Source organism: Drosophila arizonae, chromosome 6 (assembly GCF_054131065.1).
Source record: "Drosophila arizonae isolate 15081-1271.41 chromosome 6, UAZ_ARI_1.0, whole genome shotgun sequence".
Taxonomy (NCBI): domain Eukaryota; kingdom Metazoa; phylum Arthropoda; class Insecta; order Diptera; family Drosophilidae; genus Drosophila; species Drosophila arizonae.
The window spans coordinates 1,014,442-1,040,806 of NC_142926.1; the positions used below are offsets into that span (position 1 = coordinate 1,014,442).

The 26,365-nt window shown below is 37.1% G+C and overlaps 1 protein-coding gene and 1 long non-coding RNA gene across 3 annotated transcripts; one reads left to right on the plus strand and one right to left on the minus strand.

Moving 5' to 3' along the window:
- Window positions 1-2,228: 2,228 nt before the first annotated feature.
- Window positions 2,229-26,163, minus strand: toy (paired box 6 protein twin of eyeless). 2 transcript variants are annotated; one of them, XM_018013699.2, is made up of 9 exons: window positions 25,898-26,163; window positions 23,788-23,968; window positions 15,201-15,432; window positions 8,664-8,837; window positions 8,526-8,596; window positions 5,869-6,183; window positions 5,077-5,228; window positions 4,520-4,728; window positions 2,229-4,242 (listed from the first exon to the last, which is right to left on the minus strand). In XM_018013699.2, exons 1-9 carry the CDS (start codon window positions 26,161-26,163, stop codon window positions 4,148-4,150), a joined length of 1,695 nt encoding a protein of 564 aa, XP_017869188.1. In that variant the 3' UTR covers window positions 2,229-4,147. The 2 variants fall into 2 exon arrangements, with proteins under 2 accessions (XP_017869188.1, XP_017869187.1); XM_018013698.2 differs by having other exon boundaries at window positions 8,514-8,596.
- On the plus strand, window positions 4,125-8,472 carry LOC149268313 (uncharacterized). The gene is made up of 3 exons (XR_016270764.1): window positions 4,125-4,266; window positions 4,320-5,384; window positions 5,463-8,472. It is a non-coding gene; the product is annotated as an uncharacterized LOC149268313 (long non-coding RNA).
- Window positions 26,164-26,365: the final 202 nt, after the last annotated feature.

Consider the following 26,365-nt stretch of genomic DNA (forward strand, 5'->3'; position numbering starts at 1 on the left):
TATGATGGATCTATCCGATTTTGAGGGGAAGAGTGAAGTGGAGTATACTTGGAGTAGTATGCAGTTGAGATGACTGTATAGTCCGATAGTCAATAGTTTTCCCAGAGTAAATTTAATGTGCATCAGATTTACTAAATATATTTATAAGAAGTAAGAAGTCTCTAGTCGAGACTGCTCAACTGCCTCTAAGTCTATTCAAATTAGGCTCAAAAAACAAAATCAATTTTTCGATTATTCTCGAGAAAAGAGTTTTCGGATGAGTTATCGAAAAAATACGATAAAGAATATATATTCTTGATCAGGGCGACGAGCTGAGTCGATATAGCCCTGTCCGTGTGTCTGTCCGTCCGTATGAGTGCGTCGATCTCAGAAGTTATAAGAGCTATAGAGCTGAAATTTGGCATGCTTACTCGTGTGTACCATACGCACTATAAGTTTATCATATTTTTTGATAACTCGGCCGATAACTTGTGTATCACTTTTTGACCTAGAGACTTCATATTTACTGTGTATATACAGTTGATCGATATTAAGACTTTGTTATTTACAGATTTTCGATACCATGCCCCTTCGCCAAATTTGTAAAAAACCGTCTTACTTGTGGTCTTTGCATTGTTTTTGAGTTCTTAGCTGCTACTCTGGTATTTGTTAGTTATGTGGCGTCATAGCAATAATGTCACTTCATTTTAATTACTATTCTACATTTAAATGACACACGCTTATAAATTTCTTAGTTGGGAGTTACAAATGACGGTTCGCCATGTCGCAATTTGACACTACAAATGCCAATTGCCACGCCCTAGTGGTCGCAGCCACCTAATTTTTGACCAGTTTTCAGAACGGTCAAAAGTTAACGTAACCGTAACGTAAAATTTGGATACTTACGCTCAAATAATGTAAAAAAAATTACAGGGTTTTTTTTCACCCCTAAAGAGGCGGAACAGTTATTTTTGGGTCATTGATAGAGCAGATTACCAGTAACCTAACATATCCAGATTTGAATCCTCTAGCTCTTAAACTGTAGGAGATATAAACTTTAGCAGTTCGTCACGCCTTTTATGGGGGTCTTGGATGGTAAAGCTGGGAAATCCATCGATAGTATCGATGGAGCTCGTGAAGTGCGATAGATCGATGGCAATTTCGATCTATCGAAGTTGTTGTGAGCGTGGTGGCGTGTAAGGTATAATAACAATAAATGGCAATCTTTTTGTTATTAATTGTAATTTTTTAGCTTTCAACAGATTAAAAAAGTTAGGTACATAATAAACAATATCAATGAAAGAGTTCTTACAGTTTCGTGTAAGTATTTTACACGGATATAATTGTAAGCCCTTATGAATGTTAAAATAATATTTATGTATACCAGCAAGCGAATCAAAGAGAACATATACATAAGAACATATAGAAAAACAAGGGAGATTGCTTCGGACCGAAGGTCGAGTTTAAAGTCAACTTTGGTCTTCATGAACAAAAACTAATCAATAGACTTATTTTTGACTTATTTTGTCAGTATCCACCAGGTTCAGTTATTAAAATAAAGTTATTGTTTATTTTTTTCTTACACAATAAGTGATTCTTGTTGACATCAAAATGAAGTTACTTTCATTTAACAAGTGATTCTCCTAAATATAGATATCATGTTGAAGTTATACCTTTTTTGTATACCCTGAACCCATTGAAAATGGGAAATCAGGGTATAATGGTTTTGTTGAAATGTATCACTGACCAGAGAATGTATGTAATGGTCAGTGAATGTATGTAACAGGCAGAAGGAATCATCGCAGACCCCATAAAGTATATATATTCTTGATCAGCACGACGAGCTAAGTCGATATAGCCCTGTCCGTCTGTCCGTCCGTCCGTATGAGTGCGTCTATCTCAGAAGTTACAAGAGCTAGAGACTTCACTTTTTTTTAAATATCCGTATATATAGCGCGTATATTGAGTTTATCACAAAAAATCGATAACTGATTCCGTTATTTCTTATCGATAAAAAACCTTATCGAAAATCAGTATTAAAAATAAATATCTCCTACATCTTTAAAGCTAATCTGCAAGTTTTAAATGTATACTCATATGCATTTTGTAAAATTTCGGGTTTTGTTAAAAATTTCCAGCTCTATTGGCTGGTCAAGACGAATCAACATTCCAAATTTCATATCGGAAAATGCATATTCGAGGTACAGAATGGGTACACCGTCTGTTTCATTCAAATTCGCCATTGGGAATAATTTAAAATGTTTATATATATATATATATATATTAATATAATAATAATAATATTAATAAATTTATATATATATATATATTAATTTATTTGTTCTTTTTTTTAAATAAAGTGACTAAAACTAAAATTGTTACATCGACTGTTTCTGAATATAAATTCGAGCCATAGATTAAATACATATACATATATCCATAAATATCATAATAATTGTTTTTAATTAACATACATCCTATTCTCTGAGAGTACATGGGGCGTTGGCATTGTTTATTAATTATTTGAATCGGATTTTTAAGTTTCGTTGCAATTATTTTCGATTTCATTTAATTTATTTTTATGGTCTTAAAAGCAAAGACTTTATTATTGTTTACAAAATCAAAATACACAAAATATTTTTATTAGTTTTTTTTTTTTTAATTGAAGAACCTTTACTGATAAAATCGGAAATTAGGCTTTTATTAAAGGACATGATTTTCCTGCACTCATACAGATATGGCTAGCCGGCATTCACGTGCCCTTCCATTGCTCGATTTCATTCGACTATCAAGATTTCCGCTTCTGATTTCCGAGAAAATGATCGATTCTTAGGATCAGTTAAAAGGCCAAAAGGCTTAAGTTTTATTAAAATTGAAATTATCAAGTTTTTAAGTTTGAAATCATTGAAAACAATACTTTAAATTTAAAGCCTTTAAAATTTAAAAAAAAAAATATTTTTTTCAGATATATTGGGTAATATATATTTAATTGAATGCTTTAAATGTCTTACAACTTTGTTCATTCCTTGAAAGGTTTCACGTTACTATTCAAAATAAATTATTGAGATTAATCCTAAAGCTTTGTTAAATATATGCAAAGTATCTGCATTCAAGAACATGCTAAAATCTTGATTGAACTCTTGATCGAAGTGCTAAATGAGATTCTTGAAGTAAAAAATAAATAACAAATTATACAAATTTGGTGCGCATTTAAACTATTAACTAGATTAATTTTTATTGTATTTACATTTCCATTTCGACTATATATATAGTATATATATATATATCTATATCTATATCTATATATATAGATATATATATATATATATATATATATATATATATATATATATATATATATATATATATATATATATATATATATATATATATATATATATATATATGTTTATATCTATATATGTATATATATATAATTTTATAATTGAATTAAATATAAATTAAGACCTTATTTGATACCTTCCTTATTGAATTTGTTTTTGGTTCACATGCTTCTGCATTATCGATCAGATAATGATCTGTTTTCAATGATATGAACGTTTATCCAGCATTAAATAATATTTATATGTAACCAAATTATGTATATTTATTTATTACTTAATGATTCGCATTATTGTTTATCATTATGCAGATTCAGATTCGGATTTAGGTTTCCTAGGTTAAGCGCTTATAAGAGAGGATGACTATACGTTGACGTCTGATGGAAAGCATGTTGAAAGATGGGGGAACTACTTGAATGGGTGGAGTGAATGAACGTTGTGGCTGAACCGGAAGAGACAGGGGATATTACGGACGGTGCTGTGAAATTTTGACTGATTGCCGCTGTTTCAGGCAAGTTGAAATATAATGATGATGGCGACGTTGATACAGCTGCTGCTGCTGCTGCTGCTGCCGCTGCTGCTGCTGCTGCTGCTGCTGCAGCTACTGCTGCTGATGGTGCTGCTGCTGCTGATGGTGCTACTGCTGATGCTGATTCTGATGATGTTGGTACTATTTGTGGCAATAGCATTGGTGGGTTATCCATAGACGATTTGCTGCCGTTGCTGTTGGCATTACCAACTGTTTCCTCGACAGCGTGTGCGACGGCGACAGCGGCCGCTGCTGCGGCCTTCGACAGCAGTTCGTCCGGCAAATTAAATAGTGAAGATCACTGAAGCCGCGGCCAGTAAGTACCGCCTGCCAAGTCGGAGACATTCTGTGTCGATATTTGAACAGGAACCGAAACGCCAGCGGATATTACACCTGCAAGAAGAATTAATTCGATTGGTGAGTGGGCTGGGAGCATAGCTGAAGCGGCGCTATATCAACCACTTTTATAGAAATACTGAGTGTACCAAATATATAACTAAATATATGCGGACCAACGAGTGTAAGCATTCGATCTGATTGGTTCACATTCATCGAAGTCGGGCTTACGACTAAGCCCTCTGCAGCGAATCGAATAGCTTTCGGATCCCCTCGTTTTCTTTTAATGCAGTTCTTTTGAAGCCCCATTGAATATATAGACATTTAATAATACCTGTATTGGTTGAGCCAACAGCCGAGCCGTTGCCATAAACTCCATGCTGTGGCGGCTGTTGATGGGCGGCCGCTGGATTACAGGCGGTGTTTCGAGGATGGGCCGCGTAGGGAGATCCCAGGGATAGTGGATCGTGAAACATATATGGGTAGCTGTCCCTTTGCTGCAAACATGTGGGCGTCATAGAGCCTAACGACGATGTCATCGAGCTGTGAGAGGTGCGGAAAACAAGAAACACATTTCAGATTTCAAATTCACGAAATATATATACATATGTATGTATATGCCTGACTACAATATGAACGTGGTGGGATATTCGTAGTAGGGAGTGCCTGCCTCTTGGCCATGCTAGAGTTCACATCTCTGTGACACACACTTGCCAAAGATGCACACACCCACACACACGATCCATCAAGCTTAATCATAATACCCAGATGAAAGTATGAAAGGAGAGCAAAGGAGGCGCCATCACCGAAGGTGAGTGTGCTTGAGTTGCCCTACTCGCTGGCTTCCACTGGGCACGCGTAGTAGAGGTCTTAATGGAATGCTAGAATTACTTGTAGTTCTCAGCCATAGTTGCGATTGGTTGCGGGATGGATGAGTACATTGTGTTGAAACCGGTGTTTAAGGGTAGACGAGGTGCTGCAGCTTGTAAGGGTGGGCTGTCAGAGTTGTTATGGGCATTGCTGCTGGCCTCGCCGCCGTGAATCTGCAAATGAGAATGTAATTTTTAAGGTCAGTTCGGGCGATTAAGCCAAAGACGAGAACTTGGAACAAGGAACAAGGAACAAGGAACGAGGAACGAGGAACGAGGAATGAGGAGAACTGAGGGTGTTCTAGCGCTCTAGTCGGGAGGGGACCTAGGGTAAGGGTTGTTGAAAATATATCAATATATCGATTTTTTTAAAAGTTGCATATCAAATATCATATTGATATTTTTCAGAACTTAAAATATCATCGATACGATATTTTTAAAATATTCGGCAACCCTAGCGGACCGGACTAGGATGGGCGAGGGATCGACTAGCTTGCTTGCCAAGAGTATAACATGCGAATAGAAAGGCTATATAGCTGCGGCAGTCACCACCGCTTGTCTGTTGATCCTTTCATCAGGCGGGCTTCCACTCGCGGCCAGCCCAGCACTCGCAAATGTCAGATTCGCAGCAATAGCATGCAATGAAAGGTCGAACATGGATCTTTTGCTCCTCTCCCTCCACTCGTTGAGCAGGCGAATGGAGTGGAGTGGAGTGACGAATCTGGACCCTGAGTTGTAAATGGCAAGCAAAGCTACTGAAAGGATTCCTCAGTGACGCGATCGGATAGTATGTGAGCTTATATTTCATATTTACTGTTGGCCCACTGGAAGCTTCGGCTAAACTGCTGCTGTTGTTATTGTTGTTGTTGTTGTTGTTGTTGTTGTTGCTGTTGCCTGTTGCATGTGCAGCGGCCACTGTTGCTGCATCCGATACGGCCGAGCTGCCAAGGCTGGGCGTCGAACTGCTTGCCGCAGTGCCATTGGGAGGCGCCGAGCTGCCAGTGGTGAGGTTATTGGAGCTTGCGCGACTGCTGTTTACAGCTCCGCCACCCACATTATCCACCGAGCGCCTTTGGGTGCGCAGCTTCTCTTCACGTCGCCACTTGGCACGCCGATTCGAGAACCAAACCTAAATTATGCGAAAAATATAAGTTTTTAAAATTATTATTGAATAAAGTTGCAGGGGCGTAGTGGGGGTGAAGTGGGAAGTGCGAGGAAGGCTTGAAAGACAGCGAGCACCACAAATAAAATGAAAAGTAAAAAACTATGAGAAAGCTACGATATACAATCCGAATTGCCACGCCCCAACGAGCATACAAAATCTGGTTGGCAAGTCCATCTGCCCATACTTGACAGCAGAAGCTAGAGCTTTCCCATTTCCTTTCCCATTTTCAGCATTTATACATATATATCTCTCTCACTCGCCCACACACTCTCGACAGAGAGTGGCTTTGCACAAATTAATTGATGCTATTTCAAAATTTTGATAAGATTGAATTTGAATTAGATATAAGTACTACAAGTCCGTTCGAGATATGCTCAGATATACGTGGCTCTACCTTTGGCCGCTTTCCAATCAAATTGAAACAAATAAGCCTGCTGCCGTCGAGTGCCACCGACTGCGTAATACTTGCTCATGGGGCAAACCCTGATTTGCAGTTGGCAGTAAATCTGAACAGGAATGAAGGAAGAGGAAGGAGAAAGATGGAGGATGGAAATACGAGGAGGGGGAGTATGCTCGTGTGCTGTGAGCGTTTCTCTTATAACGTGTATATGTATGCTCGGAGTGTAAGTCTGATGATGGAGGGACGGATATGCTCTCATTACTTCGTGAGCGAGTATCAGAATATTAGTATCAGAATATTTCCGCAGCTAGTCAGCTGAAGAGCAGAAACTTCATCTTTGTTGAAATCGCCCGTGAATAAGGGTATATAACCCTTCGCAAGGGTATGCACAGATCGAATCGCTGAATTATTATCGCAGTGGAGGGCAACACAATAGAGTGTAAAGTACTTGGTCATGGAAGCTTTATGCCAGCACTTGTTTCGACTTCTGAATTTTCACATAATGAAATTGCGTTTGACATTTATAAATGCTTGAAAATGCAATTCGCTTCATGCCGATTTACCTAGTGCAATCATAAAAAAAAAACATACAGCATACAGAAGGCAGACAGCCGACTGTCGACAGCGGACAGCAGACAGCAGCTGGCACCGATGATCGAATACCCTTTCATATTAATTTGTACAGTTATTTATACTGATTCGATAGAGCAATGGGAATCCAATCAAAGCAAAGGCCAACTCAGTCCCTTAACTCTACATACATTTAGGCGCTATCTGTGTCTATATCTATCTCGCTCAGTGAAGGTGATCTTCTCTCTCAGCAAACGTATATAGCGATATATGCCTAGCCATGAAGCGGAGTTTGAGCAAGGCTGAGCCCAGTTACATTCGGCTCAGTGTGTTACACAATCGATACCAGAACCGTAATATCCTCTCTTGTTCTCTACGCATTCGCAAGGGTGTATCTGTACAATAACATACAAACATACCCAATTTTGACGTGTAATGAAGTTTAAGCCTTATCGCATCACTCGAGTGCGTCGGCCAAGACCCCTCGGGCTGAGCTGGGCCACAAAAGGGGTGACTCTGACTCTGACTCTGACTCTGGCCTATGTAGCTCTGGCACTGGATCTGGATCTGACTGAGACTGCGACTGTAATTGTAGCTGTGCCTGGGCTGGGCCATATAAATATATTTTTTGATATTCGCCTTCACATTTTTAGCCGTGACATTTATTATTTTTCGCGCGAGTTGCGGCTCACCCATCAGATTTTGTGCTGCTCGGAAAAGCACTTGAGAGCAGTTTGCTTACAGAATCACAAGTAGTTTCGAGTGCTTTCACAGTCAAATTGTTTTTATTAAGTTACACAAATAATAATAATGTCGCGAGAGGCGAACATATAAAAAAAAAACATTAATAACAAATAATTAGAGGGGTGCATCGAGTGAGTCGAGTGAATCGAGTTTAGGGTTCGCTTTCGTTCCCTCTGGTGGCTCGTCCTTCGTCGCTCGTGGCGAAAATCTATGGGCAATCATTTCGGACAATCGTTTACCTAAAACTCAACCAAAATAAAGGGCCGGTAAATTCAATCTATTTGTAACACCCTTCTCAATGTTGTTCCTCGAGATTTCGAGACTTCCGAATTATCCTGCTGTAAGCTTTTGCGACGGGGACGGGGACGGGGACGAGGAGATGGACATTTGAGGATAGATTAAATGTAAGAATAAGTGAGCGAAATAAATAGGCGAAATAAATAAGCGAAACATACTTTAATATCGAATTTATGAAAATATGAATAAAACGAACAGAAGAAAGAACTGAAGAGACTTGAAGTAAAATCTTATTTGAAACACAGCTTAAATGAAAAGAATTAAACAAAACGGAAAGACAAACCTGAATACGTGCCTCTGGCAAACCAATTTTTTCCGCAAGCCTCTCCCGCGCGAATACATCCGGATAATGCGTCCGTTCAAATTCTATTGCGGGCATTATTTTTTGTATATATAAGTCCATGTACGTGTATGGGTATATGGAATGCCTTACCTTTCTCCAAGCTGTCAATTTGTTCGTTGGTGAAGGAAGTTCGATTGCGCTGCAATTTGCGCTTCAGTCGCAGGCGCATTTGGGAATCCTCATCGCCGGATGAATTGTGATCGGAGTTGCCGTCCGATGTGCTCTCGTGTGAGTTCGGGTGGGACAGATCGCCTGGATATAGCTCTGAAATGCACGAGGAAGCAATCAATAATTATTGTATGCTCGTATACCCATGACGATCGAAATCTATGACGATAATTAAGTACGTATTTCCGTTGCACCTCTTACAGACCAAATGTAAGGTCATATCAAATGACCTTCAGGCCAAACTTAGGCTCCAAAACGGACGGCTTAGAGATGGCATAGAGATTGCGGAGAATCCTATGTACCCAGAATTTCCATTCTGAATGAATGTAGAGATGCAGATCCTGTGGCATTTGCAAAATCATTTCGTTGATTGCTTTTCCTTATCTTTGCAGCACATTTGTCAATTACCAACAAAACACAATAAAGACCTCTACTTATGGCATACGTAGTTTCCCTTTCACAAATGTGCGATAGAGAGATGCGATGGGATGGGTTGGGCTGTTGCTGGGTAAAGGGACATATGTCAGCCTTATTTATTGATCGGAGAATAAACAAAAACAATTGAAAACGAACAACAAATCCTTCATGGAATGAATTACGCTCCTCAATTAGATTTAATGGCAAATAACAAATGACCAACAAATTAACTATTTTTGTTTGCCCCGTTGTGTTTGATCATCTGTGACAAAATGTTTTCAATCTACCAAATGCCGAATTCCGAATGTCTTAGGGGTGGCTTTCTCTTAACTTCCCAACTCGATGATTTCTAATTGCCCATACGTCATTTCAAGTAACTCGGACTCCCAAACGTTAGCGTAATGATTCGTCGATGTTTGACGAGAATTCTCGTGCAAATTCTATCCGGGTGCTATAAATGAAATGAGTATAGATCTAAAAATTCAATTCAGCAGCTTTTGTGGCTTACGAGATATCTGTATTCGTACGGACGAATAGACACTCTTCAGACGTAAAGGTTTCGCTTTTTCTCTGTCCTGTATTATATACAGGTATGTAACAATTGCTTCGTATATAATTGGGTGTTTAATATAATTAACAGAGCATTATTGATATTAATAGAGTATTGAGAATGCAGTGATTGAATTCGTTCTATCAATGTTCTTCTAAAAATGTGTTATGGACAACATTGTGTAACCAGGGTACCACTCGCTGGACAAGGCTGTCGCGAATCTTTACACGTAGTTGCATCCCATTGAACACAATATCGTATTTATACCCTGAACCCATTTTCAATGGGAAATCAGGGTATAATGGTTTTGTTGAAATGTATGTAACAGGGAGAAGGAGGCGTGGCAGACCCCACAAGATAAATATATATTCTTGATCAGGGTGACGAGCTGAGTTGATTTGGCCCTGTCCGTCTGTCTGTCCGTCTGTCCGTATGTATGAACGCGTCGATTTCAGAAGATATAAGAGCTAGAGACTTCAAATTTTTTTTTAAATGTCCGTAATTACAGCGCGCATATCAAGTTTATCATTAAAAATCGAATACTCACCCCGATCTTTTTTATCGATAAAAAACCTTATCGAAAACCAGTTATAAAATTATATCTTCTACACCTTTATTGCTAGAGTCTCCAAATTTTTAATGTATGCTTGCATGCAATTTATACAATTTCGGTTTTTGTTAAAATTTACCCCCCACCCTTAAATTCACCCCCACACCCTCACTTTTGTAAAAAGCGTATTTCAAATACTAGAGACTTGTGCTTTGGCAATCACATGCATATCCATGTTATAATCATAATCTGAAAGTTTCATGAAGATCGTACGTCCATAAAAAAAGTTATTAAACAATTAAGTTCTCATACTAAGCGCACACTGCAGCCCATGCGTGTTTATACGTGGGTGCTTGTGTGTGTATGTGTTTGTGTGTGTATGTGTGTGTGTATGTGTGTGTGTATGTGTGTGTGTATGTGTGTGTGTATGTATGCCTGTGTGTGCGTGCGTGCGTGTGTGTGTGTGTGTGTGTGTGTGTGCGTGTTTCTTGTGTAAGCTGAAAGACGCGAAAAATTATTGAAATAGCTATTACTCCAAGGGTTCAGGGGATCTCGTAGTCGAGTAGTCTCGACTAGAGCTTTCTTACTTGTTTTTTTTATAATTACATTATAACTTGCAGCCATTTTAAGGGGTATAGCTTTTCCAAGTTTGAAAAGTCCCATGCGAATGTATGGGAATAATCTTAGCATTTTATAAGCCGACGGCTTTGATTTCATAAAAGCGGACAGACGGTCGACAAGACGGACACTGCAATAACCCAATATACTCTTTCGCTTTCGTGAATATTATGGAAATAATGAGATAAATTGATTTTAGACTTGGGCATTTCTTCAGAAAAATCAAGCACAACACTATGGGCGATTTGTTGATTTTGGCGGCATAAAGTCTAAAAATAAAGCTAGAACCCTAATTCACAAAAGTGAAATTGGTTTTGTGCAATATCCGTCTTGCTGTCCGTCCGTCTGTCCGTATGAACGCAGTGTGTTTCTGCGCTATTGAGGCGAGAGACTTGAAATTTGGAACACATACTCGTGTATATCTCCGATCTATAACGTGTTAAAATTTTCCCGATCCGCCTACTAGGGGCGTGTAAAATCTGAAAATACATTTTCTAATATGCCAGAAATCATATTTGTTGAAGAGCTAGAAAGCTGAAATTTGGAATGTAGATCCGCATCGACCACCCAAGATTACGCGTGGCAAATCGGATAAAACTGTATCTCCAAGAGTTTTACAGCTAGAACGCTGAAATTTTACACGTAAGCTAATGCTATGATTATATAAAGTCTCATGACTTTTATATGTCTACGCCTATTAGGGGCGTGGCAAATCTGACCTGAAGATACAGTGATTTTTTAACTTCTGCTATATCTTGGACAGTATTGATGCTAGAGATTTTGTATATACATATATTCGGGCTGACCCCTCACGACCAAAAAGCTTCAATGGTTATATGTCCGCCCATAGGGGGCGTGGCAAACCGCAAAAGTTTATATCTCCTAAGGTTTAATAGCTAGAAGCTATTAGTATATATTAGTATCGATGATCAAAAAACTGAAACTTAGCTACTAAATTGTTGATGGGTTGTGAATGAGTATTCCGCAGTCGGTAACGTAAATTTTGTTTTTGTAAATTTTTTTTTTTTTTTTTTTTTTTAATATCTTTATATATAGGGAAAAAAGTCTTTGCAAAAACTTTGACACTTTTCTGGGTTGACAGAGAGCTCATACTATAAGCTATTAATATATAGTAAAGATTTTTCGGTTGGTGTTGTTGTTGTTCCAAATATCAAGGAGCGTGTAGTTGGTGAACGCAGATAAAACATTAAGTGAACGAGCAAAAAGTGATTTTAATACCACAAGCTAGATATATTGCTTAGTTGCATGTTTTGATACGCACTTGATAAGTAATACTCCACGGAACACAAATAAAATTGTTAAAATACAATTAGCAATAAATACAATTAGCAATAACGCTTGGCAATAAAAAACACACAAACATTTATGCACATATAATTTTAGTTACAGATTACAAATACCTTGAGCTTAGTTTTCTATTTTGATTTTTTTATTTTAAATGAAAACAAAAATAATTTGATCACTTACAACAGCAGAAAATTTTTCGTGCCAATTTTTATACCTAAAGGCTTTAACAGATTAGGCGTAAAAACAACAAATGTTTTCCATCTAATTGGAGTATTAACAACTAAGGAATAATAAAATTTTCTTAATATTTCACCATCAATTTTTGGAATTTATGCCACCTATCATGGAAAATCGCCCATAGTGCACAGTCAAAAAATTCAAAGTCAATGAAAGCATGTTCTGCTAGCATATTTTTTTTATACCCTGAACCCATTGAAAATGGGAAATCAGGGTATAATGGTTTTGTTTAAAGTATGTTTTGAACCTTTCTATTGCACATTTTGTTCTTAATGAAATATTATTCTCTTTTTTTTTATAATTGAATATATTGGAAATCATTTCTAAGGCTTTTATTCATGTAAAATTACATAAAAAGTAACACAATATTTAAATGAAAAAAATGTCGCATTCGACACGTCACGTTCAACCCTGATTAAATCTGAAAACAAAAATAAACTACTCAATATTTTGGAATCAAATAAAAAATAAAAAACATTATTAAGATGTGCCGAATCCTAATAATTTGAAATTATTTGTAATAAATTGTCACTTAGAGTTTCGCAAAAGTTTTAGGCTGAACTGTTTATTTAAAAAGCGATTTACGTTTTTTGTAGCATGCGAACCTTGTTATGCCCGGAACCGATTGAAAATAGGAAATCAATTTATAATGGTTTTGCGAAAAGTATGTAACAGGCAGAAGGAATCACCGCAGACCCCTTAAAGTATACAATGGAGGACAAAAGTATTCTGACAACACATTGCAAAATTTTCAACCGCTTATTTCTGCATGATGGGATAGGTAAGGTACCAATTATATTTTTAAGAGAGAGAAAATATTAAATGCTATACGTAAAATATAAAATATTGCATCGATAACAGAATTCATTCTTTTTCTATAATTATTTGCATGGCAGATTGTCATTCTTTGGCTTGACAATGGTGATAGTAACAAAAATATAAAAAAACAAGTAAGAAAATTCTCGTCGAGAGTGCTCGACTAGATACTACCCTGAACCCAACAAATAAAAATGCTCATTTAGTATGGCTGAAATTTCAATTTCGATGTATTTAAAAATATAAATAAAATACCAAACTCATTTAATAAAATATAAAAATATTTTGAAACAATTAAAAAAAATTAACATCAGTTGCATCGATCGGGATTCGAACCGCGACTCCTCGATCGGGCGTCACGCTGCTAACACACTAGGCCACCTCACTCCTGCTGGTGGCGCTGGCAAAACTCAAATAGATTCACTGCTGCTGCGCCATCTACCAAAACTAAACGAAACTAACAGCTGATGTGATGTTTTTGTTGTAGCTGCTGCACGTGCGTTTGTTAATTGGCCAAATATTTGATTATTTTTTATTAATTTTTGACTGAACGGAATTTAATGAAACTTTCAGCATATGATCTACATATTATATTGAATATTTGAGAAATTTAAAAAAAAGAAAAATCATTCACAATTAGCTATAGTGGCATCTGATTTGAACATGAATGTTTTTACTCGATAAAAACATAACGGGATGATTTATCGAATTTTAAAAGCAAACTCGACGTCCGCGCTGTATATACGGTCATTTAAAAAAAAAATTCAAGTCTCTAGCTCTTATATCTTCGGAAATCGACGCGTTCAAACATACGGACAGACGGACAGACGGACAGACGGACGGACGGACAGACGGACAGACGGACAGACAGACAGACGGACAGGGCCAAATCGACTCAGCTCGTCGCCCTGATCAAGAATATATATACTTTGTGGGGTCTGCCACGCCTCCTTCTGCCTGTTACATACATTTCAACAAAACCATTATACCCTGATTTCCCATTTTCAATGGGTTCAGGGTATAATAACAATAAAAAATATAAAAATCGTTACCTTTTTGGTTTATTTTATAGTAATATTAAGGGTATTAGAAGATCTATAAGGTAAAAAAAAAATTGGTCCTCTTTCGCCGACTTGTGATAGTTTTTCTACTTATTGATAATTTATGATTATTTTTGACTTTAATCGACATGACTTTAAGGGAAATCCGCATATTTTCTTTAAGATTTGTCAATATGATACGGTCTTCTACAGGTTTTTTTTAAATGATCGTCCCGATCTGGCCTTTTTGGTTGTTTATTGTTAATTTGGTAGTAAATTGCACATAGAGGTGCATTTTATAAGCTTGTAAGGGTTTCCACGGAAATACCTGCATTATTCTTCGTGACCGATTGAAAGTTGAAAATGGGAAATCAGGGTATAATAGTTTTGTTAAAAGTATGTAACAGGCAAAAGGAGGCGTGGCAGACTCCATAAAGTATATATATTCTTGATCAGGGCGACGAGCTGAGTCGATTTGGGCCTGTCCATCCGTCCGTCTGACCGTGTAAGCAGAATGACGCAAAGAATTATTAAAATATTAGTTGCTCGAATACTGGGGTTAAGCGGTCCTTATCATTTTAACAAATAATACTGATTCCAATTTACTTGTTTTTTGGGACAGATTATATATTAATATTTATTGTGGGATAACTGTTTTTTAAAAAATCGAAAAATATTGATATAGTATTTTGATTTTATAAAGTTGCATACTAAATATCATATTGATATTTTTCAATACTTAAAATATCCTCGATACGATATTTTAAAAATATTCGACAGCCTTACTTAAATCCAAAAATGACTGCCCACTGTGTATCATTCAAAGTTACCGATCAAAATTTAAAATTTAACGAATAATTTATTGACCTCTATTCATTATATGTATTTTTATTAATTTGTGTACAATTTACAATGTAGTTTACCTCGCTTTTGAATCTCATCTCTGGTTATCTGACCTGAGAGATTCGTTGGTACTGCTGTAGGCGTTGGTGGCAATGTTAAATGCGCCGTCGTTGTATTTCCCGGATACCATGCCCAACCTCCCGATTGTCCATTGAACATTCTTAGCTTTTCATAGACAGATTCGTTCTGTTGTTGCGCCTGCTGCTCCTTCTGCGAGGCCAAATTACGCAGCACCCGATTAATAGATGAAACCTGCAATTAAAGGCAAAATAGCAAAAAGGGACATATTTCGCTTACATTAGAAATCCATGTAAAAGGTAATTCCGATGAGTGCGTGTGCGCATGTGTGTGTGTACTTGTCTGTATATATATGCTTGTCATTTGCGTAAGTGGAGTAGCATGTAACGCCATTTCCTACCCCGAAATACACCATTGCAATGCCACACGCTGCCATTGGCTATGAGTTACAGCCAATCAGACGCAACTGTGAGAGAGCGGGATAGCAGCAGTGAACATTTTATACGCATGTTAAACCGTTTTTACAAATACGAGCTATACACACACACACACACACACACACACACACACACACACACACACACATGGAAATAGCAGTTTGTTACGTTCTACGCATGCATGTGTACACATGTACATACATACGCATATGAATGTTTGTATGAAAGTGTACTTATATGCATATGTATTCGCTTAAAGACCCTTCTTGTAACAAGGATCACGGCAGCTGATGCATTTAAACCTAATTACTTAACATAGCGCGATGGACAGACTGATATAGACCGTATATAGCATATTTTTGTATAATGTATCTATCAAATTTAACTAATATAAACCAATTTTACATTTTATCATAATCTCGAAATATTTACACACAAAAGCGAACAAGTGCAAAAGTTTTGTTTTGAGCCTTTCTATTGCACATTTTGTTCTTATTATTGAGTCACCATGCAATGAAATATTATTCTCTTTTTTTTTGTAATTAATAAATTGAATATATTGGAAATCATTTCTAAGGCTTTTATTCATGTAAAATTACATAAAAAGTAACACAAAATTTAAATGAAAAAAATGTTGCATTAAATCTGAAAACAAAAATAAACTACTCAATATTTTGGAATCAAATAAAAAACATTATTAAGATGTGCCGAATCCTAATAATTTGAAATTATTTGTAATAAATTGTCACTTAGAGTTTCGCAAAAATTTTAGGTTGGACTGTTTATTTAAAAAGCGATTTACGTTATTTGTAGCATGCGAACCTTGTTATGCCCGGAACCGATTGAAAATAGGAAATCAATTTATAATGGTTTTGTGAAAAGTATGTAACAGGCAGATGGTATCACCGCAGACCCCACAAAGTATATATATTCTTGAACAGCACGACGAACTGAGTGGATATTGCCCTATCCGTCTGTCCGCCCGCCCGTATAAACGACGAGATCTCAGAAGATATAAGAGCTAGAGAGCTGAATTTTGCATGCATACTCATGTGTGCCATACGCAGTACAAGTTTATTATATTTTTTCGATAACTCTTCCGATAACTTTTTATTGAGAATAATCGAAAAATTGATTTTGTTGTTTCAGTCTAATTTGAACACTTTTAGACCTGGAGACTTTAGATTTAGTGTGTATATACATTTGACGAATACAAAGAATTTTTAATACACAGCCCATTTGCCCCCAATTTGTTAAAAACGTATTTCAAGTACTAGAGACTTGTGCCTTGGAATGTACACACATTTTAACCATATGATTGCCCTCTGAAAGTTTCATTAATATAGTCCGTCTACAAAAATATTGCCCACACTGAAGCGCAACCCAAGCGCAGTTAGCAGAGCGCGTGCTTATACGTACGTGTGGATGCATGTGTATGTATGTGTGCATAAAATAGTGCAGAATGATTAGAATATCAGCTTGAAGGGCTTAGGGTATCTCCTAGTCGAGCAGTCTTGACTAGAGCTTTCTTACTTGTTTTGTAATTGTCTTGAAAAAGAACACTTGCCTGGTGCTTACCTATTTAGCACCAATTATATATTTAATTAGGTGCTAGAAGACTCACAACTCGTCAAAATAAACAAGTAAGCACGTTGCAGTCGGGCGATACCGATTGAAGAGTACTCATTCACAGCCCAAATGCTGTCAACCAGTATATAGTGCAATTTTCAAGTCTAGTGCGCAACAAAAAACAGGGCATGATCCCATTAAAATTGGAAAATCATCGATAGCTATTGCTATGATTTCTCACATTCTTAGAATTTCGATTGATTTCTGGACTTTCTAGACGTTACTGTAGTTTTGTCTGATGACGCTCTCTTATTAAGCTATTCTATTTTAGCAACTAGCTGGTCAAGCAAAGCAGTGGTGCGGGTGCTAAAGGCGACGCAAGTAATGTTAGAGTAGGGGAGGTTCGAACATCTACCATGTTATTTATTTTTTTTTTTTATTTTCATACATATTTCGTTTTTTATAAAATAGATATTATATTAGCAAGGTGCGAGCTTGACTGAATGGCACTTAATACTTTTCGGTTTCTTAGTCGAATAATTTTACAAGTTTAAATTTGTTTCTTCTTAAATAGCCCTCAAATTCATATACGCAAATACATACATATGTATATATGTATATATATATATAAGTCTGCACACATAGCATCTAGCATTCCAGCCTTATTCACGCGCTCATTTGTATGTGTGTATGTATGCACAGATAAATGCGTACTCTAGCATATTCTAAGAATCTCAGTTGCGATTGATTTGTCTTTGCATTGATTTTGAATTTCCAGCCTCTACTCTGGCTTTTCTTTGCTGTATGGCGTCATAACAATAATGTGATTTCGATTTAATTGCTGTTGCTCGAAACGATGAGGTGGTGCTGTAGGTTGAAGCGCCGGCTTGGGTGCGAGTTCAAATCCCGCGGAAAACTCTTTTTTGTAAATTGCAAATTTTTGTTATTTTAGCTGCTTTTATATTTTTTCAATTTCATAGTGCAAATAAATGCAAATTTTTAATTCTTACGCTCACAAAATGTGAAAATTACAGGGTATTTTTCGATATGCCACGTCCCCATCGATAGTAACTCAACTATCCAAATTTAAAGCTTCTAGCTCTTAAACTGTAGGAGAAATAAACTTTTGCGGGTTGCCACGCCCCCTATGGGCGGACATATATCTACCATAGCTCGTTGGACTTGGGTGGTCAACCCGCGTAGATCAGATTTCTAGCATCAATAGTGCCTAAAATATAGCAGAATTCGAAAAATTACTATATCTTCAGGTTCGATTTAGGGGCATGGCACCCTAGTAAGCGTAGATATATAATTTTGTTCACCCATCTTTATAGAATTAAAACACCAGCTTATGTGCAAAAGTTCAGCAGTCCAGGTTTATAACTTTAGGAGATACAGTTTTATCCGATTTGGCACGCCCCCAATTGGCGCCATAGCTCGTGATCTTGGGTGGTCGACGCGGACCTACATACCAAATTTCCGCATTCTAGTTCTTCAACAAACACGATTTCTGGTATATCGGAAAATGCATTTTTGTTCATAAATACCAAAGTGTTGACTATAGTTGACTTTAAACTCAACCTTCGGTCCGAAGCAATCTCTCCTGTTTTTCTATATGTTCTCTCTGATTTGGCAGAACTTGCTGGTATACATAAATATTATTTTAACATTACTAAGTGCCTACACTTATATCCGTGTAAAATACTGACACGAAACTGTAAGAACTTTTTCATTGATATTGTGTATTATGTACCTAACTTTTTTAATCTGTTGAAAGCTAAACAATTACAATTAATAATAACAAAAAGGCTGCAATTTATTGTTATTGTACCTTACACGCCACCACACTCACAACAACTTCGATAGATAGAAATCGAAAAATTTCCATCGACTTATCGCACTTCACGAGTTCCACGGTTTGCCACGCCCCCTGTGGGCGGACATATGTATATCCGTCGAAACTTTTTGGTCTTGGATGGTCAGCCCGAATATATATACCAAATATGAGGACTCTAGAATTAATAGTGTCCAAAATATAGCAGAATTAAAAAAAAAACTACAGCGGAATCCGGTTATAGCGATATTCAAGGGACTGACGATTTTACGTCGCTATACCAGGAGGACGCTTTAACCAGAAGGTGCAAAAAAAATATTTTTGTCATTTTTTTACAGTTGATTTTTTAATCAAAACGGGAATTGCTTATATATATATTATATATTTTATTTCAATAACATGGTATCGAAACATTTGTGTGACGTCGGCAGTGCAGTTTGTCTCCCTCTCTCCCTCTGTCCTAGCAGCATTTGTGTCGCTGCAACGTCCACACTGATCACTGATAAATAGATACATATATACATTTCTAATAGCGTCTTTTAATGCCTAAATTTGTTGTCATTATTTCGCATTTTTTTTTCGGCACGTCGTGATAACCGGTGAATGACTCAAAAATATGAAAAATATCGTCGTCATAAGCGGATTGTCGTTAAAAGCGGAGACGTACTAAGCGGAGGCTCTTTCATATAAGTTTGCATGGGGACCAACTAAGACATCGAACCGGTTGGACGCTTTATATCCTCAGGTCCGATTTGCCACGCTCCTAATGGACGTAGATATATCCGCCATAGTTTGTGGTCGATGCGGATCTACACTCCAAATTTCAGCTCTCTAGCTCTTCAACTAATATGATTTCTGGTATATCGGAAAATGCATTTTCAGATTTGTCACGCCCCTATTTTAACACATTATAAATCTGAGATATACACAAGTATGTGTTCTCTAGCTTCAATAGCGCCGAAAAAATTGCGTTTATACGGAAAGAAAGACAGACGGACGGACAAGACGGACATTGCACAAAACCAATATACTAATTCACTTTCGTGAATAAGTATAATAATTCACTTTCGTGAATAAGTATAATAATACTTTTTCGTGAATGAGTATAAAAATGTTTTGGCTTTTGTCTATATACCATGAACCCATTGAAAATGGGAAATCAGGGTATAATGTTTTTTTTTTTTTTTTTTTTTTTTTTTTTTTTTTTGTTAAGGCAGAAGCACAAAGTATATATATTCTTGATCAGGGCGGCGAGCTGAGTGGATTTGACCCTGTCCGTCTGTCTGTCCGTCCATGTCTGTATGTATGAACGCGTCGATCTCAGAAGATATAAGAGCTAGAGACATCACTTTTTTTTTTTTAAATGTCCGTATATATATTCATTCCGTTATTATACCCTGAACCCATTAAAAATGGGAAATCAGGGTATAATGGTTTTGTGAAAAAGTATGTAACGGGCAGAAGGAGGCGTGGCAGACCCCACAAAGTATATATATTTTTGATCAGCGCGACGAGCTGAGTCGATATAGCCCTGTTCGTCTGTCCGTCCGTCCGTCCGTCCGTCCGTCCGTGTGAGTGCGTCGATCTCAGAAGCTATAAGAGCTAGAGAGCTGAAATGGCATGCATACTCGTGAGCACCATACGCAGTACGAGTTTGCTTTATTTTTTCGATAAATCGCCCGATAACTTTTTTATCGAGAATAATCGAAAAATTGATTTTGTTTTTATAGCCTAATTTGAACATTTTTAGACCTAGAGTCTTCAAATTTGCGTTGTATAAAAAGTTAATCGATACAAAGATTTTGTAATTTACGGATTTTGGATACCACGTCCCCTTCTCCCTCTATTTGTAAAAAACGCATTTCAAGTACTAGAGACTTGGGCTTTAGAATGTACACACATAATCACCATATAATTACGCTCTGAAAGATTTTCATTAAGATTGTCTACAAAAGAAATTATTCAACAAATAAAGTCTCATAATATTGCCCACACTGCAGCGCAGCCCAAGCGCAGTCGCTGGTAGCTGCGCAGTTAGCAGAGCGCATGCTTATGCGTGCGTGTGGATGCATGTGTATGTATGTGTGCATAAAAGAAGTGCAGAATGATTAGAATATCAGCTTAGAGGGTTCAGGGTATCTCCTAGTCGAGCAGTCTCGACTGGAGCCATCTTACTTGTTTTATTATCGATTAAAACCCTTATTGAAAATCAGTTATAAAATTATATCTCCTACACCTTTACAGCTACAGTCTCCAAACTTTAAATGTAGACTTATATGTATAGAGCTTTCTTACTTGTTTTTTACTAAAAATACATACGAATGTCGCATTCGATAGAGAATTGTCCATATGTTGTTATCATTCGATCCAATTCAAACACCGTCGGAAAAAATTAAGAAAGAGAGTAGCTTCTCTATGTGTGGATTACAAATTATATACATGGGCATGGCAAATCGAACAAACTTAGAGCTAAGAATATCAAGGCTAAGAATATTAAGTTAAATCATTTGGTTTGGCCCTCCCTAAAGATGATAGTAAACTTACAAAATCAACAAACATATTTTATGTATATCTTTAATAGAGAGGCAAGAAAAAGGTGGTCTTGTATCAGAGTATCGTTGAGTCCATAGAGTCGAGAGCCTTGTATCCCCATTAAGCTAGCTTTATTTATATATTGGCATTATAAAGAGCAAACCTTTGATGTCGTTTGATCTCTTTATGTGGAAAATACAAAAAAAGTCGTGAAATTCATTGTATAGTCGCGAGCAATGTCAATGAGAGGCACAGGCACTCAAATGCAAAGAAATGCCAACTCCAAACGCTCCAGACACGTGGCGACACTTAAAAAGGACCAAAGTGCGGCTAACCATGTTCCGATTAATGACAGGCACACAACACTGCAGCGGACATTTGCAGACTGGCTCTCTTCTCCTACCCCACCCCCTCAAATATTCACATTTGTATCTGTATGTATAAAATGTGTGCATATAAAATATAAAGTCGCATGTAATGTTTTTAGATAGTGGATATATATATGAATATATTTGTATGTATATCACTAATCAACCAATTACATTATGGAAACGTTGGGAGTACATCTATTTTAATAGATGTATTTTAACTCCCAGCGTGCTGTACAGGAAAGGACCAACAGAATGAAATTCAGGTTTGCAGCTCTTATAGGTTCTGAAATCGCTTCGTTCATGGTTGTAAGCAGAGTCTCCGTTAAACGTTATTTGTGCGAATCTATCTAAATACTCAAATGTAGCACACGCTCGAAGAATTATTGTGAAACATCAATTGTTCGAAGGTCTCAGGGGATTTCGTAGTTGAGCAGTCTCGACTAGAGCCTTCTTACTTGTTATTTTTTGCAAGTATGTGAGACAGACGTTTTCTAACCGTTCTGCATTAAAATCTCAATTTCCCAATAAATCAACATACGATCGTTTCGCGGGAATGCGACGATATGATATATCAAATCGGAGACTATACTATATAGACTCTGATATCTTCTGCATATCTATTCTGTGTTATTCTCATTTTAATCTGCGGCCGAGATTTTTGTTTATTTGGTTGAGGAAAGTAGATCTGGCCTAATTCTTAATCCATTTTAAAAACTTTGTGCAGTTATTGTTTTGAAATTACTCTAATCCATTGTGCAGCCCGGCTCTGCTCTTCAATTTACATGGCACGCACTGTGGTCGGACCCTCGCTCCTTTCTTTATCTCTCTCTGTCTCTATCTCTTGGCCCATCTATTTTTCTTGGATAATGGATCCGCCCTATTTGGGTCAGCAAAATTCGGTATTGGGATTAGTATCCTCAATTGTTACAATCTATTCCTTGGTGCTGGAAAGGTTGGGAATTGTATTAAGGAAATAGGAAATAAAAGAGAAAAGGCTAAAACAAGAAAAAAAAAAAAAAAACAAATAGTGCTCTAGTCGAGATCGCTCGACTAAGAGATACCCTAAGCCCTGCAAGCTCATATTCTAATCATGCTGCACTTTTTTTTACTACGCTCTCTGCTAACTGCACAGAAAGCAGCGACTGCGCTTGGGCTGCAGGCTGGGAAATAGTATGAGAAGTTTCATATTTCAAATTCTGATCAAACTTTTAGAACGTAATTTTAAGGTGACAAGTAAAAAAGCTCTAGTCGAGAGTGCTCGACTAGATACTACCCTGAACCCAACTAATAAATATACTCATTTCACATTCGTGAAAAAATGCCCATTTATGGCTAAAATTTTAATTTCGATGTATCTAAAAATATAAATGAAATGCAAACTCACTTAATAAAATATAAAAATATTTTGAACCAATTAAAAAAATTAACATAAGTTGTACCGCTCGGGATTCGAACCGCGACTTCTCGACCAATGCGTAAATGTCGAGAACGATTTGAATGTAACGATTCGGGTTATTAATTCAGTCTGATGCACACTAATACTAAGACAGGCAGACAGACGTGTAGTTGGACTGATTGAAAAAAAAAATGATAACAGTTTATTTTCGCATTTTGAATGAATTTGAAAGCATATTTATACAGTACATGTGATATTCGATTTAATCTTCGCTAGAAAATATGTATGCTTTAGTTGAGGCTTGCTCAACTACGAAATGTTTTTTTTGTTTTTTTTTTTTGCGAGATTTGTAATTGTATATCAGACGGAGATATATGTAATTGTATATCAGACGGACAGGGCGACGTTTATAAAGCTATTTATATACAGTATATGCATAAATCTACTTACGCTTGGAATATTATCACTATTGCATACTTGCTCCGAGAGTAGCCGGTCCCGAATTTCCCATGCAAATATACTTGGACATTCCCTTTTGTAATCTGCAATCTTTTGTACGACGGGAGTTGTGGCTACTCGGGGCTTTGACCCGCCTATAGCTCGAGGTTTAATTGATCCCGTTTCATAATATCTGTAATTGGAATAGCCCAGGGAGAAAGAGAGTTATTATTACATGTTATTATTATCATATTCCAGCATTACATATATATACATAGACTCTATTATTGGTTCTTCTCTTTCAACATTTTTCAGATACATTTGGATGACGAAAAATTGTAAACTCAACGGCTACAAAAGTTCTAAAAAAGGTTCTATTACTTAATATGAAATCACTAAAGTGAGACAGAAGTTGAAGGGGTACGCGTCAAGCCCGTAAGTGCTGGCATAATGATCTACGCACATGCTCTCTATTAATAGAATCGCGAGTGCGATTGAATTGTATTCGAGTTGTCAGTTAACTAAAAATCGGATTTGACACTTCGGATTGGGACAAAAAGAAGGCATGCGCCGTGGAGGGGACTCGCTTTGTTTCGGGGAGACTGAGACTTAACTCTATATATATTCTTCATCAGCACGACGAGCTGAGTCGATATAGCCCTGTCCGTCTGTCCGTCCGTATGAGCAAAAGGATCTCAGAAGATATAAGAGATAGATATAAGAGAGAGATATAAGAGATATAAGATACTCGTGTATACCATAAGCAGTACAAGCTTATCATATTTTTTCGATAACTCATCCGATAACTTTCTTATCGAGAATAATCGAAAAATCGACTTTGTTTTTTCAGCCTAATTTAAACACTTTTAGACCTGGAGACTCAAAATTTGCGTTGTATATAAAGTTAATGGATACAAAGATTTTGTACATTAACACATTTTGGATACCACGCCCCCTTCACCCCGAATTCGTAATAAACTTATTTCAAGTACTAGAGACTTGTGCTTTGGAATGTATACACATTTTAGACATATGATCACGCTCAGAAAGTTTTATAAAGATAGTCTTACTACAAGAAAAATTATTCTGCAGCGCAGTCAGCAGAGCGTGTGATATACGTGTGTATGCATGTGTGCAGAATGAGTAAATTATCAGCTTGGAGATTTCGGGGTATCTCCCAGTCGAGCAGTCTCGACTGGGGCCTTCTTACTTGTTGTTTTCAACATACATTTTATATTAACAATTTATTCTTGTATCTGAAAAGCATAGAATATAAACCAAGCAAGAAAGCTCTAGTCGATTAAAAATTTGTAATTATTAATTTTTCGCTTAATTTCTGCTTACATAAGAGGCAAAACAGGTGCACACGCATGCGCATGGGCTGCAGTGTGGGCTTACGATGGACATTAAATGGCTAAATAACTTTTCTTGTAGATGGACCATTTCATAAAACTTTCAGCCATAATAACATTTAAATGTGTGCAGACTCTAGCTCTAAAGATGTAGGAGATATAATTTTATAGCTCATAACGATTGATAAGGGGATTAATCGATACCAAAAAACGGGAGCAGTTATCGATTTTGGAAACAATCTCAATCTGAGCGTAATAACACGAGCCTACCAAAAACGAGCTTAAGTATTGGGACGTATGGATAAATCAATAGACATGGCAAAATCGACTCAGGTCATCTGCCTTCTTAATCAAGAATAGACATATATGGTATGAAAGACACTTTAAGCTTCTTTCAGGACATACTTATGCCGCATTGGCACAGACAACAAGACTAAGAGGACCGCCGCAGGGCTTCGGGGTATTTGCAAGTCGATTAAGCCCAACTGAAAGAGTCTTACTTGTTTCCAAAATAATATCATAAGAATCCAGCCTTATGTAGAACCTATGTTTTACTTTTTAATAGAAAACTATTGGATGTAAAATGAAGTTAGGAGGCATAGGAGATATAAGAACAGCCATGCATGACGCGCAGTGAGTAACAGATGTGTATATGTGTGTGGACCCAAAGAGAGTGCTGAATGCTATATATTATTCCCATAGTCTAGAGCTAATGACTAATTGGGACATGATCTGCCTAAAATTGATCCGTTGCTGCGCGAGTCTCTCACCTGCCCAAAATTTTGCTAACGCATCCGTTGGATACTTGGAGTATTCGAGATATATCACATGGACGTGCACCGGAATGAGCCAGCTCGACAATTTTTTGGCGTGTGGAATCGGGCAAGGGTCTGCCATTGACGTAGACGCCGCCCAGCTGATTGATGCCGCTGTGACCAGCTGTCGAGCAGCCAAATAGTGCACTTTGACCCACACCGACGCCGACCGATGAATGCGGATGATGTCCGTGCATAATATGTTCCGTAGTCAGCATCATTATAATTATTATTTACAGTTAATTTATGTAGTAACCAAGCGCAAGGGACTTGCAAGGCTTTGTTAGATTTCCGTTGCACCGATTTATGTGGGATTGAATGGCATATGCATTATCGATGAATAAAAACTGATTGCGGAGAAAGCACTGAGCGCACTTGACTATTTATGTATATATAACATATAAATGTATGTACATATGAATT